This window comes from Taudactylus pleione, unplaced genomic scaffold (genome assembly GCF_031769625.1).
Source record: "Taudactylus pleione unplaced genomic scaffold, aTauple2 ptg000198l, whole genome shotgun sequence".
Lineage (NCBI taxonomy): Eukaryota > Metazoa > Chordata > Amphibia > Anura > Myobatrachidae > Taudactylus > Taudactylus pleione.
This window is the reverse complement of record NW_028284600.1, coordinates 12,135,791-12,154,586: the sequence shown is the minus strand read 5'-3', so window position 1 is coordinate 12,154,586 and position 18,796 is coordinate 12,135,791. Positions and strand designations below refer to the sequence as shown.

General features: G+C 44.9%; 1 protein-coding gene across 7 annotated transcripts in view; it reads left to right on the top strand.

Moving 5' to 3' along the window:
• The window catches only part of PHC1 (polyhomeotic homolog 1), a 37,003-nt gene extending 19,572 nt beyond the window's left edge, over positions 1–17,431 (top strand). For 6 of the 7 annotated variants that reach the window (XM_088476901.1, XM_088476904.1, XM_088476900.1 and 3 more), the window contains exons 6-15: positions 3,783–3,941; positions 4,589–4,916; positions 5,524–6,077; positions 6,156–6,288; positions 6,508–6,695; positions 6,776–6,875; positions 10,528–10,633; positions 13,544–13,703; positions 14,512–14,737; positions 15,786–17,431. In XM_088476901.1, coding sequence (XP_088333027.1) covers positions 3,783–3,941; positions 4,589–4,916; positions 5,524–6,077; positions 6,156–6,288; positions 6,508–6,695; positions 6,776–6,875; positions 10,528–10,633; positions 13,544–13,703; positions 14,512–14,737; positions 15,786–15,940 — 2,109 coding nt within the window. In that variant the 3' untranslated portion in view covers positions 15,941–17,431. The remainder of the gene's footprint in view (positions 1–3,782; positions 3,942–4,588; positions 4,917–5,523; positions 6,078–6,155; positions 6,289–6,507; positions 6,696–6,775; positions 6,876–10,527; positions 10,634–13,543; positions 13,704–14,511; positions 14,738–15,785) is intronic. The other variant, XM_088476905.1, reaches the window with a different exon arrangement.
• The last annotated feature ends 1,365 nt before the right edge of the window (positions 17,432–18,796 follow it).

Sequence of the window (18,796 nt, the reverse complement as noted above, 5' to 3'; positions counted from 1 at the left end):
ATGACTGAGGATGGTTCTTTGGATGTCCATGGTGTTGAAGCTCTGATCAAGGCTGCAAGCTCGCTTTTGCATATTTCTCCAGTGACTCAAGAGTTTTCTCTCTTCAAGAGGAAATGTAAGAAGCCTTTCCTGCTTCTCCGTAGTTGAAAAATATCCTAACCACGGCTTGGTCCCATCCGAATCCTAAATTCCAAATACCTCTGCTAATGCCCTCTTTCCATCTGGGGATAGAATGAAGTGGGAATCCCCAGTGCTGGTTGTCTCCTTCATTGCCAGGCTGTGCAAGAATAGGACCATTCCCGTTGTGGGATCTTCTTTTCTTTGCGATGGCCCTGATCGCAAGCTGGAGTCCACTCTGAAGAACAGCTATATTGTATCTGGGGTTTCTCTTTGTGCCATCTTGGTCTTTGCCATCATTAACAAGGCAGTGGAAAAATGGGCGGACTTGCGATGGTCTCCTGTCTAGTACACCTCTGGTCGAGCAAAATCTGTAAACCTGTTTCTTAGACAGCGATGGATGCAATTTTGGCCTTTTCCAGGATTTCTGTTTCAGCTGTTGCAGCTTGCCGTACCCTCTGGCTAAGGTCCTGGTAGGCAGCTACAGAATCTAAGCGTTCTTTGGAGGCTTTGCCTTTTTCTGGAGATGTTCTCTTTGGACCAGAAGTGGGCAAAATCATGGCCCTGGCCACAGGGGCAGGGGGTGGTGGTAGAGTGGTTAAGAGTTCCTTTTTCCCTACCTCTACTCCCATGGCCAAGAGTCCTTCATTCATTTCGGCCCACAGGTAAGACACAGGGATCCAATGGTGGTAGCCGCCTACTTCTTTTTTGGGAAGCTTGGTTTCGGACGTCTTCCAAAGGCGTTCTCTCCGTGGGTTACAGGATAGACCTGTTGGACCTTCCTCATTAAAGATTCTTCTGCATAAGTCTTCCTCTGTCTCGTAAAAAGCGGTTGGCTCTGGCGGGGGCTGTGTGGAATCTACTCTCCTTGGGTGTTGTGATTCCGGTTGTGCAGATCAAGATAGACAGGGTTTCTATCCAAATATTTTTGTAGTACCAAAGACTGAACTGGTCTGTGAGACCCATTCGCAATCTGAAATCTCTGAACGTTCATTTATGCCTCAAGAAGCAAGATGGAGTGTCTCCGTTTGGTGGTTCTCTAGAAGAGGGGGAGTTCCTGGTGTCCATGGACATCAGGAATACTTATCTCAATATTCCTATTTGGGAGCCTCACCAGCCCCTCCAGTGTTTTCAATATCTGATGCTCATTAACAGCTCAGCATCTTACCCTTTGGCTCTCTCCCGTCACCATTGTTCTATTTCTCGATGACCTTCTCATGAATTTCCCTTCCCATATTTGTGTGATGTGCCAGGTGTTGATCTCTCGCTGTCGGCTTATCAACCTCAAAGTCCAACCTTGTCCTGTCGCACTGGATGATTTTCTTAGGCATGCTTTTTCGGACATTCCTGAAGAGGGTCTTTCCACCCCAGGAAAAGATTGTGACTAACCATGTCTTGATTTGCTTAGTTCTGCAGAAGAGGACTGTTTCGATCCACCTCTGCATGTGTCTGTTAGAGAAACTTTAATCTACTCATTCAAGGCTGTTCAGTTCGGACGATTCCATCCTGGGACCTTCAGTTGGACCTGTTGCCCAAGTGGGATGGATCATCAGTTTCTCCCTTCATGCTCGTCTGTCCCTCTTCTGGTGGCTGGATTCCATCGATCTTCGCAAAGGTCGCACCTTCGTCATTTGGGACTGGATTCTAGTGACTACAGATGCCAGTCTCCAGGGCTGTGGTTCTTCAGTTTCAGGGTGTTTGGTCCCAGGAAAATGTCCCTGCCCATAAATGTTTGGGAACACCTGGCTATTTTCCAATCCCTGAGGGTGACTCAGCTTCATCTGCATGGATCTCCAGTGAAAGTCCAGTTGGACAACGCCATGGCTGTGTCATATCTGAAACACAAGGGGGTCACAAAGAGTCCTCTGGCAATGAAGGAGATAGCAGACGACATGCGGTGGGCAGAGTGTCACATGCCAGCAATATCATTTGTGTTCATTCCCAGGGTCAATAATTGGAAGGCCAACTACCTAAGACGTCAAGATCTTCACCCCAGCGAGTGGTCCTTTCATCCGGACGTTTTTTGGGCCCTAGGGGACTGATGGGGTTTGCAGAAGTCGGCCTGATGGCATCCATCTGAATCAGTGTCCCACTTTATTGCTACAGGTTGTGGGATCCAGTCCTGGTATTTTCACCATCTCTTCCTAACTCTTCCATTGTTGCCGCAAGTTCTAAAAATATAATCAAGCGGAAATGAGCGACAGTCTTCCTGGTGGCCACGGGCTGATTTTAGCAGGCCGTGGCTTTCGAACCTCCATGACCTACCATAACCATTACACCGGATTTGGCAGGCTTATGTCGTTTAGTGTGAGAAGATGGACTTGCTTTTTTCTTTCTGTAGGATTTCCTGTCTCCTGTTTGTTCAGAAGGGCTTGGATGCAGGGTTGCGTTCCCTGAAGGTGCAGGTCTCGGCCTTGTCTGTGTTTTTTTTCAGCACCGCCTTGCCTTCCGTAAATTCAGACGTTTCTACAAGGTGTCCTTTATATACAACAGCTGTTTGTTCTTCCTACGGCGGGACCTCAATTTGGTCCTCCATTTCCTACAGTTGAATATTTTGAGCCCCTAGTTTCCATCAATCTCACAGTATATCACGTGGATGACAGTCTCCCTCCTTGGCATTGTCTCAGTTAGGAGTGTTTCAGAGCTCACTTCTCTGTCCTGTTGTTAACCCTTTTTAGTGTTTCATGATGACAGAGCGTTGCTTCATACAGGTCCCTCCTTATAGAAGGGGATTTCTAGGTTCCAGTTTTGTCCAGTAATCTTCTCTTGAGAGCTAGGCTTGTCGTTCTTTGGATGTGGTCCGTGTCTTTCAGAACTATGTTCGCCGCACCCATGGGTGCCTCTTGGGCTGCACACCACATGGCCTCTGTGGAACAATTGTGCCGGGAGGCCACCTGGTCTTCCATGCATACCTTTGCCAAATTCTATCGGTTTGACGCTATTGCGTCCAAGGATGCCAGCTTGGACCCAAGGTGCTTTGTGCTGCTGCAGTGTGTTCCCTCCCATGAGAACTTCTTTGGGACGTCCCCAGAATCCCATTGTCGCCCAGTGGAAACAGGATTATTGGATTTACCAGTAAAATACCATTCTCCAATCCCATGGGGGGGACACTGGACCCAGTCCCGCAAAGTTTTGTTGTTGTGTATTCCTGTTGTGACGCAGAATGTTGTGTCTGTTGTGACGCCTGCGTTGATTTGTTGGTTCGGGGTTCCTTTTTCTTCTATCCTCTGTCTCCTCTTGGTTAACACTGAACTGAATCAGGTGGGGTACAGAGGGGGAGGAGGCCAGTCAAAATCAAGGAAGATTTAAAGTGTCAGGCTCTACTCACCACCATCTATACCTAAGAATCCTACTGTCCCCCATGGAATCTGAGAAAGGGATTTTACTGGTAAGTACAGAAATCCTGTCTTCTCATCCAATGAGTGTGCCTCCTCTTTCTGTAAATTACATTCTTTACATTTGATGTGTCACTATTCTATGGTGCTATTTATATCTCTACAATATGTCTCACATCTGGTGGTGCCTGCTCTTCTAAACCTCTGACTGTGCACAGCTTGATGTCATATCACATTTAAACTTATCAATAACAAAACATACATTGACTCTTGATATGTGTCCAAGTTTTACATCTGCTATTTTTTACATCTTCATTCTTCTCCCTGCAGCAGCCGCAGCTGGGTAACCTTTTACAAGTAAACCGTTCCCTTGGCCGTGGAGTCCCTCTGAACTCTCAGCTTATTTTGATGCCCAATGGATCTGTTGCTACTGTCCAGCAGGAAGTAACATCCCCCCAGAACCAAGGCATGCATCAAGATTCTGACCAGGTAAGTGATCCATAGTTTGGTTTTGTAACCTCCTGTTCTGCTAAAGGAGGCATCTGTGCAGATACGTTTCACAACATCTTGACGTGAACTGTAGCCAAACCTTGACAAAAATCAAACCGACAGAGCTCTCTTTAGCAGAATTTTATAGCGGGCATTACATGTGTTGATGATGATCATAAATGACACCATGGGCCAAAATTTAATAGGTTGCAGGATTCTGAAACTGCCATAATTTCGGAGAGTTGGCCATCAAATTGAAAGCGGCAATGTTTAGTACGGCAAAAGCAACCTGGTGTATTTTCTTTGCAACCACCAGAACTTGGGTATCTTCTAGAGAATTACTGTTTATAAACTACCTTATGCCGGCCAAACATGTAGCAGACCAATCTCCGATGCCAATCGTAGATCCGCTCCATGGCAATTTCTGGTGGGATCGGCAAACTATTATATGTTACAAATCCCTGTCTTGTCAATTCCAATCATTTTTGAGTGTCGAGCTTGTCCAACATGTTGGCTTTGCCGATCACCCGAGCCAGGCATTGGCAGAATGAGGAATCTTCACGATTGATGCTAGATGTGCGGCCAGCTTTACACAGAATAGTCCGTTACATCTGAAAGATTGTTGCCACTGTGTTTTTATTCTACAGGTTCAAAACCTGGCTGTTCGAGGCCAGCAGACTGCTCAGCCCAACTCTACTGCTGCAGGACCTACCATCGCCCATCCTGCTCCTATTATTTCATCCAAAATGACTTCTCACCCAGTACCCTCTTCCTCTGCACCTTCACAACTGCCCTCTTCCCCAGTACCACAGACCGTGAAGAGCCCTATGGGACCAGCGGGGGGCACAGTGAGTCAGGGGAGTCAGACAGAGGCAGAAGGACGAAAGGCAGAAGGAGAGGCTGTGCAGCAGAGTGTTGGCATCAACTTGACCAGAGCTGCAACACCAGCACCCAATCAGACCCTGATAAGCTCTGGTGAGTTCACAAAGGATGTCTCCTCTCAAGCCATCAAGATTGTTTTGCTTAAATATTGCTCAGTCTGGAACAAGTCTTTGATTGATTCATACAACTGAGCAATTGACTTTCCGGACATCTTGTTCTAGAGTTTTACCTTTTAAGTAATGTAGGTCCTAACCTGAAGGTTACCCTCATGTTGTATCATTTAAATGTTGAGATGAGTAGAAATGACAGCCACACTCCCTAACTTCCATCCAATGTTCCTTTTTTATCCATATCCTCTAATTAATAGAGTTACATAAATATTTTTTAATAATTCAGTGTACTCCCATGTTGTGTATTGCCCCAACAAGGTGTATATTTTATTGTGCTTGTTTGTGAGTAATTGCCTCACATCTGATTAATTTTTCTTTTCTGTGTCTCACTTTTATTTTGTTTGTAAACCCCCTTGTTTTGTCTTCCTTCCCAACTTCTCCTGCAAACTTTTCCATGCCCCTCTTACTTGCTTATCTCTCCTTTAATTTCCACTCCTCATCCACTTGTCTCAATCCACTGATCGTCCCATATCTTTGCCTCCTTTTGCCTTTCTACATTCTCTCCTCCTTCTTAATTCCCTCTTCTGCAGCTACATACACTCACATTCAGCCTCACTCGGTCCTGCAACAGAAACAGGTGGTTTTCCAGCAGCAGATTGCCATCCACCAGCACCGTCAGTCTCAGCTTGTCCATGCCTCTGCTCACCTACAGTTGGCACAGCAGCAGCCCCAGGCTCCATCACAGCAAGGTCTGCAGACACCCACATCACAGCAGACGCTGGTTGTACAGCCTATGCTGCAGACTCCTGAGGCAACTCTGCCAACAAAAGCCCCTGTGCCCATTCAACCAAAACAACCTGGGAAAGGGGTTCCTCCTTTAAACCTTCAAGGGCACCTGGCAGCAAAACCTACTCAAGGTGCTAGACCACTTCCTACACCCCCTCCTAACCAGCCTCACATTCCTGTACAACTTGTCGGTGCCAGACAGCAAGGTCCTGCCCAAGCTCTTGCCTTGGGCACCTCCCCAGTTCCATCGCAGGGGTCTTCCTTAGCCCAGATGACACTTCCTCCTCCTGCCCCTGTTCCAACGTCTGTTTCTGGTGTTGTGCAGGAAGCCCAAGCTGCCTTTTATGGCGTACTGCAGGTGAGTGTTTAGGACTGTGTTAATATTTTTTTATTATTATTATTGGACTCGTCTAAGTTATGTTGTTTGTATTTTAAGAACAAGATGTCTGGAGCTGGGAAGAGGAAGGCCGAGTCAGAGGAGGACAGGGAGGAATCCCCAATACTACCTGTGAAGACATCTCCACCTGCAGATGTTCCACCCACGGTGGAGGAGAGCAACACTCCGACTGGTGGGTGTCTGCGATGTATTTCTGTCCTGTGTCCTCCTTCTGTTTTCATTGTGGTCCAACACTGTTACCTGGTGGACTTTTTTTTACTTCTCTGTATCACCTGTCACCTGCTTCCAATATTGCTCCTATATATGTGATGCACTGTTGACACTAGGTGAATGGTCGTCATGTTCTTTGTCACAAATTGGTTTCATTTTATTTGCACTCTGTACTCCACAGATAAGTCTGAAGTTGTCTCTCAAGTCCCTCCTGCTCTCTCTGTGTCCGCTCCCCCTTGTGCGCCCACACTTTTGGTCACTTCTCGCCAGCACAGTGACTCCAAGCCCCCACAAGCCATTGTGAAGCCACAGATCCTGACTCATATTATAGAAGGCTTTGTCATCCAGGAGGGAGCAGAACCCTTTCCTGTAAGCACCCTTCAAACTGATCACTAGCAGAAGTTACTTGCCGTTGTTGGTTGAGAGGAATTACTCTCGTCTCTTTCTAGGTTGGCAGTCCTCAGATTCCCAAGGACCCAGAGAAGCTGCCTACACCTGTGACGGTGGAGAGTCCACCACCTCACCCAGCAGTGGAACAGACTCTCAGTGGTATGCCTCCCCACTTCTCTATGGGGTCTATGTACTAAGCCTTGGAGAGAGATAAAGTACCAACCAATCAGCTCCTGTCATTTTTTAAACACAACCTGTAAAGTGACAGGAGCTGATTGGTTGGGACTTTATCTCTCTCCACTTTATCTCTCCAAGGCTTAGTAAATAGACCCCTATGTCCTATAAAAATCCTGTCTATCTTTACGTTCTCTTACTGTGCTGTTCCTCACCGTTCTATTTATCCCGTATTGGTCATGATTATTTTCACATGTCCTGCAAAAAACAAAACCCTCTGTAATTTTATGCTCTAGCTGTACAAATGTTGCCTATTGCAACCAGTCATCATTTTATAGAATATACTTGATAAATGCTAGCTAGGAAGTTGGTTGCTCGATCCATTTTCCCCATAGCGATGCTGGATTAATTAATTAGTCTCTTAATTATTTTTGGTAGCCTCCATCTCCATAGAGGTCTATGGGGGGGCGGAAGTAAGCAGCACAATCAGGGTGACATTACCCTCGTTTTGCTTTGAATAGTATTGCGGTTTTAAATTTCCTGGTTAATCAAGCTGAGAAGCTGCTCTGTAGTAAATTTACCACTTGGTCTTTTGAATGTCATTAGTTTGAGTTTGGTCTGGTATACAGATAACTGCTTAGCAGAACCACACCAAAATGGATATTTTACACTGTAGAAAACTGACTTAAGTCAAATGCAAAAACGATGTGAATCTGACAGGGTGAGACTTAATAGTGCTGTATATAATGCATATGAGCTTTGTGCCTGGAAACTACATATGCTAACTATAGACAGACCCAATTAGGAGAGGCTAAATAAAAAAGCATACAGATGTGACCTCATACACTATTGCCACAGTCGCGCCAAACAGCCCTCTTTGGCGTGCCAGATCCCGAGCCAACAGGTTTGCGCCAAGTGTCCTTTTTTTGCCCAAAAAAATGCATCTTAGCCACAAAGCGATGTGACAAAACCCATTAAAGAGACTACACTGATTAATTTGATATGCGACACATTTGTGTGCAAATGACTCAGTGTGAATCTGTATACGAAGTTCTGCGACTTTGTACATAATTAAAACAAGTTCTTGTGCAGTTAGTCGCAGACCAGGGTCTCTGGTATACTGTGAGTGGTGTTTTGCCGCATCTGTGGTGCGACTAAGGGCCATATTAAATTAGAGACGAAAAGTCAGAGGCCGGACTTTTCGCTGTCATCGCAGGTTTTCTTGGGGATAAAGTATCGGGTGCGTGCCCGCGTATACCCGTATTCAATTAGGAATCGGCGAAAACTGGATCCAGCGGAGAGGTAAGTAGCGAAAAGTCCTGTCACTTTTTTGGGAAATCAGCCTGTCACCCCCCAAAAGATGTACTAACATGGGGGAATCACTATTAGTACCCCCGAAAAGCCCTGCTAAAGGTATTTAGGATTTTTAAGCTGTCTCTGCAGGTGCTTTAATGAGTCTTTAACAAAGTGGTGAAGAATAGCATTTAGCAACTTTTTTTTTTTTTAATAACTAGTCCCATCAAATTTGGGGTACATGAAAATGGGTGCAAGCATATTTTTAAGTCCCTAAAGTGAACTTTTAAAAATCCACCTGCCGCAACCAACCGCATTCTAAAAAACACCTGCCGTATACTTGGGGACTACCCCTGAGTCTATTTTGCTAGTTTATAAGTTTGTCCCCCAATTTATTTATTTTTTTGACACAGAATACCTTTAGGGGACATTGCAAGGGGTGCAGGGTACCTTTTTTTTTTTTGTACCCCATAACACCAATTCTGCACTTTTTATCGCCACCTAATCATAGGTGAAAAGTTATCCCCAGTTTTTGCCAAAGACTTTTCGCACCCGCGAAAAGTAATTGAAATTGAATATGGCGAAAATGACGTCATCGGCGATAAATTATCACCAGTAACTGCTTTTCACCGCCATTTGAATACGGCCCTAGGAAGCAAATTTTAAGAATAAGTTGCTACTCTACACTGCTCAACGCGGCTCAGACGTCTCAAGCCGAATGGCGTATTGAGGCTCGGTTTATCAGGACACATTTGTATAAAGCTGTAAAGTGTAAATGCGACTAAACACACACACTAAAACATGCTGAAGAGCAAACAGAATTAAAGACTGCACAATCTAAAACAGCCCAAGATACTCGTACTATAGTCCCTTTTGTGCTTCCTTTCAATAATGTAATGGTGGGTACACACTATACAGATATATCTGCAGATGATGGTTGTTCGTACACACTGAACTACCATCATCTGTGTCTGCACGCAGGTCCCGGCGACCAGGGGGTGTGTCCCGGTGGGCAGGGGCGTGTCCCGCCCCCCTCCTCGCTGCTGCTGCTGTGAGTGTACGGGTGGTCTGCCGACCGCCCCTACACACCTGCCGATGGGCAGATGTCTGCAGACATATCTGTCCATCGGATGTGCAGCACAGCCAATGTGATATGTCGGTGAACGCTGGCGTTCACCGCCATATCGCGGGTACACACTGCCCGACGGTCAGCAGATACATTGGCCAATGTATCTGTCAGTGTGATACATTGGCCAATGTATCTGTCAGTGTGTACCCAGCTTAAGGCTAAATGCTGAAAGATCCAAGCCAGTATGGATTTGTTCATCATTTCTAACTAAACTAGGGTGTTTTTATTTTATTTTTTTACTTGATAGCTAAAGTCATAGATCTGGGTGGATCAGTGAATAAAAACACATTCATAAAAAGTAATTCTAAAAAGGATTAGCAAAATGGTGAATTGGTTGCAAATCCAGTTTATACAGGACCTGAACAAGCACAGCTTAGAGAAGAGACAGAGATGATATGAGAGAAACTTTCAAAAGGACAAATCAGCCCAAAATTTTTTTATCTCAGAACACCCCATTTTTGGGGGTAAAAATGAAAAAAGTTGGGGGACAAGGATAAAAAGTAGCGAAATAGGTTTCTTGGGGGGGGGCTGCATGGATGGGACGGGGGCTGCATGGATGGGACTGGTGTTTCTAGGATTGCAGGTGCATGCAGCAGGTGGATTATTCAAAATTTTTATAAGTGCACTTTAGAGAGATATAAAAATATGCTAGCACCCATTTTCAGGTACCCCAAATTTGACTGGGCTATTTATATTCACCAAAAAATACTGTTTTATATAATTCTTCACCACTTTTACAAATATGCGTCATACAGACTGATACCCCCAATCTATTCAGTACTTTCCACCTGTTATGCATTCGCCTATTTGCGTTTTCGCCTGTTCTGTATTTGAATAGGGGACTCGCATGTAGCGCATTGGCGTCCCAAACAGACGAATGCGGCGGAAAGTACAATAGGCGAAAGGTCTATGAGTTATCGCGGCTAATTGAATACGGGCCTAGTTTGGAAACGCACATTTCCGTTTGCAAAGATGTCCAGGCATTTCTTCCATTTCTGTCTAAGCACGCCGGGTATTTTTTAATTTGGAAGAGTAGGGGTAATATCAATGCAGTGTTGGATGGATGACTTAGAAATCCATTTGCACACCCAGAAATTGCTTTTCTATTTCCGTGTCCCTTCATATTTTCTCTGACCTTTCTTGTAGCGCCTGCTGTTCTCATCGTGTCCCCTCCTGTTTTCCTGCGTGACACTTTCCTCCATTTAATATTTACAGATTCTGGTAGCGCAAAGAGGTTGAAGTGTGAGTACTGCGGGCAGGTTGCACCAGCAGACATGTTTCGTGGCTCAAAGAGGTTCTGCTCCATGACTTGTGCCAAAAGGTAACCCCTTGGAAGTAGCAGAGGAGAAGCAAGAAATATTACTGACTTCGTAAAGTTTATAGTAAAGGTTGATCTGCCATAATTCCTATTGGACCATTAGCGTTCCCGCTAGGCTGTTTTAGCGGGGCGCGGCGCCCTGCCCTCCTTCTGGAAGGCAAAAAGCACCCTGCCCTCCAGAAGGAGGGCAAAAAGCGCCCTGCCCTAACAGCCTGCGGGAGCCGTCTTCACCCGCGGGTCGCAGTGTCCCGCGGGTGAAGAAATGTGCGGTGACCCGGTCACCGCCGGAGAATAGACGCCGGGCGCATGCGCCCGGCATCTATTCTCCCTGTCTGCAGGGCTTGGGGGCTGCCCGGCGTGTCCGTAAGTGCCGGGCACGCCCCCAAGAGTGACAAAAAGGGGACGCGTCTTATAGACACGCCCCCTTTTCAATGGCCACGCCCCCTTCTCGGTCGCACAAACGTGCCCTCTCTAGCTCCGGCGCCCTGCCTGCCGCCAGAGCTAGAGTGAACACTAGACCAGTACGTCTGTTATTTTCAGCTGTGTGGACAACCATTTTGTCTGATATCTCATTTATTAGTACTCTGTATTAAAAAAAAAAAAAAAAAAAGTTAATTTAACTAGTCTCTTTTGTGTTGTATGCATAGGGCCGTATTCAATTTGGAGCGAAAAGTCAGTTGCCGGACCTTTGGCCATCTTTCGGCGCGAAAAAGTTTTGCGCGCTCCCCCGCGTATCCCCATATTCAATTGCAGATGTGCGAAAACGGGACCCGGCGAATTGGAAATCAGCCTGACACCCCCCTAAAGATGCTCTGACATGGGGGTTCACTATGGGTACCCCCAAATAGCCCTGCTGAAGGTATTTGGGGTTTTTAAATGGTCTCAATAGGCGCTATTTAGCGTCTTTCAGCAAGTGGTGAAGAATAGTGTTTTGCAACTTTTTTTGGGGGAAAATAAGTATTCCCATCAAATTTGGGGTACATGAAAATGGGTGCAAGCATAGTTCAAACTCACTAAAATAAAGCTTTAAAGTGCACAAAAAAATGCACCTGCAATAAAAACCCTCCCCTATACTTCCAGACCCCCCCAGAGGCTATTTCGCTAGTTTTTGAATTTGTACCCCAACTTTTTTTTTTCAAAGTGCTTTTTAGGAGTGTCCTTTGTGTAATTTTTTGCGTTTTTTGGCGCAGTTAGTGTCAAGGGGGGTGTAAAAAGGGTTTAGAGTGGTCCCAGCAAGTTTGAACCCCAATTCTGCACTATTGTCCGCATGGTGTTCATATGCAAAACTTTTTCGCCTATTACATTGCGTTATCGCGACACTGAAATTGAATACGGGGATAAATAAAATCGGCGAAAATGACATCATCGGCGCTTCTAATTGAATACGGCCCATAGTCTTTGTTGAAACAATGGCATACATCATTGGACTACTTTCCCTAGAATTATAGATGAATAATGGGGGAATTGTACCGTGCCTCCTAAAGAGTGCAGACATTACCCCTAGCATACAATCAACTTCTAGCTAGCATTTATGAAGTGCGTTCTATGAAATGATAGGTACAGATGTGTCCTGATACACCTAGCCTCAATATACCATGTGATGCAAGTGATCCGCACCGAGTAGTGTCTTTTTCACCCAAAAATACCTCTCGGTCACAATGCCATGCGACAAACTGCTTCCTGAGACTGCGCTGATTACTTTGCTGTGCGACACTTGTATATCTGTCTGAATCTGTATACGAAGTATAACGGAACTTGGCGCTGACAAAAGCCACAACCGCTGCATCATAGCACTTTGTATAGCGATTCAGAATGAATCGCACACAGATATAGAAGCGCGACATAGCACAGTAATCCCTGCAGTCTGAAGTTGCGGGTTTGTCACATTGTATTGCAACCGAGACACGTTTTCTGCCACAAAAGCCAAGTTGCACGGGACCTGGCACTCTGAGAATGACTGTTTGGTGCAATTGCAGAAATAGTGTATGAGGACACATCTGTAGAAGCTGATTGGTTGTTGTAGATGGCTTCTCTACTCTTTGGAAGGCTTTGTACATTTCCCCCCTATGTCACCCAAATGGAAAAAATTTATTTTGGGGTAGTAGAAAGAGAGAGAAATAAGGAAAAAAAATCTTTTACGTGTAGAACGGTCTCCCATCTCACTCCACTATCCTCCTCCTCACTCGGCATGTTTCAAATAAGATGAGCGGTTGTCAAGGCCCCTCCCCCATGGACTTCCATATAACATCAGTTGAATGTTTATGGGTAGGGGAAATGAAACCTGCATGCTTGTTTAAAACCGGTTACGCAAAGGGGGCGAGCGCCACATGGTCTGTGAAAAGAGCGTAATAAAGGAGTTTTTAGTTTGCTTTGTAGTTTCAATCGTGATATGTAGCAAAGTTGTTTTATTTGGTACTGTTCATTAACGGTAAAGTTCACAAAAATTACAAATTAAAAAAATTAAAAATTACAATGGAAACAAACGTTAAAATATTATGGAAACAAGTTGTGTCAAATATCAAAGTGGATGTATGGCTTTTTATATATTTTTTTGTTTGTGAGGACACATCTGTATGAGACATGGTGGTTTGTCTCTATATTTTTCTATAGTATTAGTCTACCAGTTACTGATTTTAAAAAAGGCTTCAGAATTTGCTGTCGCTGTTTTGGTTTTTTTGAATGTCTGTTCTATTTTGTGTGTCTGCAAAACCTTTTCCTCCCAATCTCTCATTTCTAGCGGTGAAATGTGACTCTCTGCTTTCTAGGTATTTGTTCAACTTCATGGTAGCAGGCTTGCCTGTCACAAAGCATGTCTCTGGTTGATCTGTAGGCCAGCTTCTGGTTGCCCTAGCTTGCCTTTAGGCCAGGAGAGGATGTTTTAGTTTAACTTCTCAACCAATCTTTTTCTGTCAGATATAACGTCAGCTGCAGCCACCAACTCCGTCTTCAGAGAAAGAAACTTAAAGAGCTCCAGGAGGCGGGAGGCGTGAGAGTGCGCAGACGCGGCCCGCGGAGAAACAGCTCAGAGATTGCACGTGCCAAGATCCAGGGAAAGCGATTGCGGGTAACAGAGGTGCTTTTTGCCTACTCACTTTGAAACACATCTACGCACACACAATAGGGAAGAATTGCAGCATTGTCACATCTGCCCAGTATGACAGGGAAGCAACATTACATTCTTTGGGGGTTTTGTAATGGGTTTCGAGATTACGGAATCTGCTGAATTTCAGCGAGGTCGCTGCTAGATGTAAATCTGTAATCAGCTGCAATGTTTATAATCCCTTGTAACTGATTGCCGGCAAACTTGCTGAAATCCTGCCGGATCTGTAATCTCGGGACCCTATTACATAATGTTTCTTTTTAGTAATGTATGTGAAGAGACGAGTTTAGATGCAGTGTGTGAATGTGACTGATCCAATACTGGCTTCTCGGTACTGTGCTTTTCACAGCCCTACAGATACATTGTCAAACCACTGACCCATTCATTAAGAATATTATTCTTCAGTATTGGATGAAACCTGTTTCCTTACAGCATTTATTTCAACCACAGTATCCATTCTCGTAACCGCGTATGTTATGGCTGCAGTGGTCATTTCAAAAAGAAGTCTGTCTTCCTATTTTTTACTTGTAGCTCTTCATGATACAGTGCAAGCCACAGCATAGTATCTTATGGGCCCTTAGTCAATATGATGCAGCTTAACTGTTTTACCAAGAGCGGAATAATTACTGTGGTTTTCTTATGTAAGACAATGAGAGGGTATTTATATATTTCTTATTTTAAGATTATGCTCTTAATAATTAATATTCCTTAAGAGAATTTTTAAATCCCTGCCATCTCCCTCTGCATAACCATCACTGGATTTCTTCCTGCTCTCTTACAGGAGGATTCCAGCCGCGGATCTGACAACTCCAGCTACGATGAGGCTTTCTCTCCCACCTCCCCAGCCCCTCCATCTTGCAGAACGCCACATGGGGAGCGAGACGGGAGTACCCCCACCAGCGGCCCCTCAAACTCTGAACTACTTGGAATTAATCCTGTGTTTCTATCGAGCAACCCCAGTCGTTGGAGTGTGGAGGAGGTGTACGAGTTTATTTCATCTTTACAAGGTAATGGCGACTTAGGTTTTATTTTTCCAAGTAACTGGGCACAGTTATCAGATAGGGGGCACTTTGCTTGTAAATGCCTTGGAGGATAGGAAACACTTGTGTGTTGACACCAGGGACTCTTAATGTAGATGAGTTAGGACACGGAGACCTTTTGTATGAGCCACGGAACTCATGAGCTCTTGTAGCTGTATTTGGGGAAAGGAGCACTGTGTGCCTGATTCAGAGCCGGACGCTATTTGCGTACGCTCATTCAGAAAAAGGGGCTGGCTATTTAAATTGAGCGCTCGCTCTTTGCGGTCTGTTGACGCCTCTATGTCTGAGCGAGCGAACGACACATGCGCTCGCTATTTTGTAAAGACGCCCCTTGGCCGTTCGCATCATACGTCATCTCCGCTATTTATTAGATTAATCGAGTACATCGAAAGGCGTATGAACTGCTCGCAGTGCTTGTGGTAGCATTTTCCTACCGCAATCATGCGAGCAGTTCAGGCTAAAAGACAACCAACTGACGTGGTCGTTGACGCTGCTTTGTTAATTATGGACACCCTTAAAACGCCCGTTTTGACCATTTGGCACGCCTGCGTTCGGATCTCCACTCCCCGTTTTCAAGCACCTTCCCCTGTTACCACCCACAAACGCCTCATCCTGTCACTCAAATTAGCAGGCATTCTATTTTGCGAGCACACGATTTCCGACCGCACTGACAGGTTGGCGCATGCGCATTACGACCCATACGCATGCGCAGATGTGCGAACATCGCTTGGAGCGAACGAGCGGCTCTGAATCAGGCCCTGTGTGCGGAATCCGTTAGGACATAACGTAATCTCTACTTATTGGTGCATTGGAACATAGGACGAAGAGTGCAAACACCACAGGTCTGGGAGCAAATGTGACTTAATTCCTTTTTCCTCTTTCTGATCAAACGCTTGTATTTGTTTGGTTTCCAAGTGGGAACAAAAGAGCTGTTCTGGTCATGCCTTTCACATCATTATGGTATCGAGCATGAAAACAAAAAGGTTTCATTTTTTTGTTTCTCCTTTCATGTTAGGATGCCAAGATTTAGCCGAAGACTTCCGATCTCAAGAGATTGATGGCCAGGCTTTATTACTTCTGAAGGAGGAGCATCTGATGAGCGCCCTGAATATAAAACTGGGACCTGCGTTGAAAATCTGCGCCAAAATCAACCTGTTAAAGGAGACTTAACTCTACCGCATTTTCTCTACATAGCACAAGGGGGTGGAGAAAACAACCGAGGACTCCCCAGACCAAAGGCCCCCTGTTTTTTTTTTTCTCAAGAGAAAGGTGTAGAGAAGCCGTAAGGAAAGTGGGACAACAGCGGTCTTCACATCTAGCCACCACTTCTAAAACACTCCCGTACACTCGTGCTCCAAGCTCTTCTTTTATCACCTCCTCATTATTACTCTAAATATATATCTATATCTTCTGTATCTGTTCATCCAGGTACTATTCCTGCCAAGGGGAAGCTACAAGCAGAAGAAGACTTTCTCCAGGTTAAGCCTTGTGCAGAATAATGTTCTTTATAAAGTAGTCCTATGTCTATGGAGGGGAGAGTACGGCAGTAAGTGCAGGAGGAGGGCACAGACCTCATTCAACATACATGTAGCAAATCTGTAGCCAAGATACAGATTGAAGTTGTTTGTACAGGTACAGGGGCCTCTTTACTGACTTATCATATGCACACATTTCGACATGTGACTGCATGTATATAGTGAGGTCCCTTGATTACACTTGCTGTAAAGATCTGTATTTCAAACCTGTCCACACTTCTTTTCCCCGTGTGCCTATTATTAGTGTACGCTGGCCTGTTGCACATATATGCAATGGTTTGATATGTTGGACACACTAATCTAATACACTCATTGCTGCAGCATGCAATACTGCCTATCGATACCCCCCCCCCCCCCTCCGTCACAGAGGCAGACCACTGCTGCACTACTGCAGTCTTCATACCCCCCAAGCCCCTGTGTGAACCAGCATCCCGAACTTTGGGATCTGAGCCTTAATATAATACTCATCTCATTAAAGTACATCCTTATTATTATCGTACTAACATACTGCAAATGCATCTGCTGGGCACAGCACCCTCCTATGTGGTCCCTAAAGTCGGTCACCTGCGTAAGATGGAGCGGAGCCAATATTCAATCTATTCCTTTACTTGGTACAAGTGATGCCACTTGGGTTCTCTGTGCCTCAGTATTGTTACCGATCCCTAGTGAATGTATAGGCTGAATGTTGGATTTGTCACAGAATGCCTCCACAGTGTGTAGGGGCCGATCGATGAAACCAGAAACCCTAACGAGCACAGCACAGTATCATACTGGTTATGATCTAGGTAAACTTCTACCATTTCACCTGGAGTAACAGATTTTGAAAGTTCCTTTTTATTGTTTGCATTGTTTTGTGACATCCTTGCAGTACTGGCATTTTCCCCATTTGTATTTTATTCCTTTTTATTTCTGACATATATAAATATATATATATTTTTTCTTTTCTGTAGGTTTTTACGTAAGAGCTCTGGGGAGTAACACTGACCATAGGATGCTGTGACTGCTTGACCAGCTGAATATAGCAGCAGAGGGTGGGAGGGACTTGGAATGTTTTTCCCTTTTTTTTTGTTTTGTTACATTTTGTCAGCACTTGAAGACAATGAAATAAAATAATCATTGCTTTGGATTTTGGGGGTTGTGTGATGTAAACGGTTCATATCGCAGTGATGCAATCGCAATACTTCTGTTCAGCCAACAAGTGATTAAATATAGCCTAACAGAGGGACCCTGCTGATCGAAAACTTGACCCGTTTAAGATTTGCTTTTCTAGGTTTTTTTTGTGGGTGTTTTACATTAAAAACGGTTTGCTCATTCCAAGTCTACTCTTTGGAGATGATGGGTCTGCATAGGTGCCTTCTGTAAAAACTGGTGTTAAGAAACAGTGTGTAACCTTGTTGGACTCACTGTCAAAGCTCCTTATTAATTAACAGCTTTCTAAGCTGCAGCCCAAGACACACGCTCATCGGGAAGGAAACGCTGAGCTGGGGCGAGATTACCTCCCTATGAGCCATAGACAGGCAAAGCAGCCTAGATGAGAAAGCAAACTGCAGCACGTTGCAGGTGATTGGCTAGGGGCTGCCGGTGTAGTCATGGTAGGGATAATTTACTGGCTAATCATTTCATTAAACCTATGTCTCCCAAAGGCAAACCCACTGTTCCACATATACACAACTATTGAAATAATAATATTTTGTTGCACAACCTTTAGAGGTAATTAGTGCAATCAAGCGATTTCTGTAGCTCTCAGTGAGACTTCTGCACCTGTCAGCAGGTAGTTTGGCCGACTCTTCCTGAGCAAACTGCTCCAGCTGTCTCAGGCGTGATGGGTGCCTTCCCCAGACTGCATGCTTCAGCTCTTTCCATAGATATTTGATAGGATTCAGATCAGAGCTCACAGACTGCCACGTCCGAATAGTCCATTGTTTGTTCTTTATGCATTTTTGGTTGCTTGTAGCTGTGTGTATTTTGTCATTATCCTGACCTGCGTCTGAGACATAGGCCCGTATTCAATTAGGGAGTGAAAAGTCCATGCTGGACTTTTCGCTCCACATCGGAGATTTTCCTGGGATAAAGTATCGGGCGCGCGCCCGCTTTATCCCCGTTTTTCAATTAGGAAGCAGCGAAAACAGGAGCCTGCGGAAAGGTAAGTATCGCTAAAAATCGGGAATTTTCAGGTTTTGTTCCTAGGATCCCCCTAAAGATGTCCAGACACGGGGGTTCACTCTGGGTACCCCCGTTTAGCCCTGTAGAATGTGTTCTGCATTTTTAAATAGCCGCGGCAGGTGTTTTTTCCCGACATTAGAACAAGTGATGCAGAAAAGCACTTAGATTTTTTTTTTTTTCGTTTTTTTAAGTGGTCACATCAAACATGAAAATGGGTACTAGCATATTTTTAAGTCCCTAAACTACTTTTTTTAAAATTCGGCAAAAATGCACCTGCCGCTAATAGCCTATTCTAGAATACACCTGCCGCATACTTGCAGAATAGACC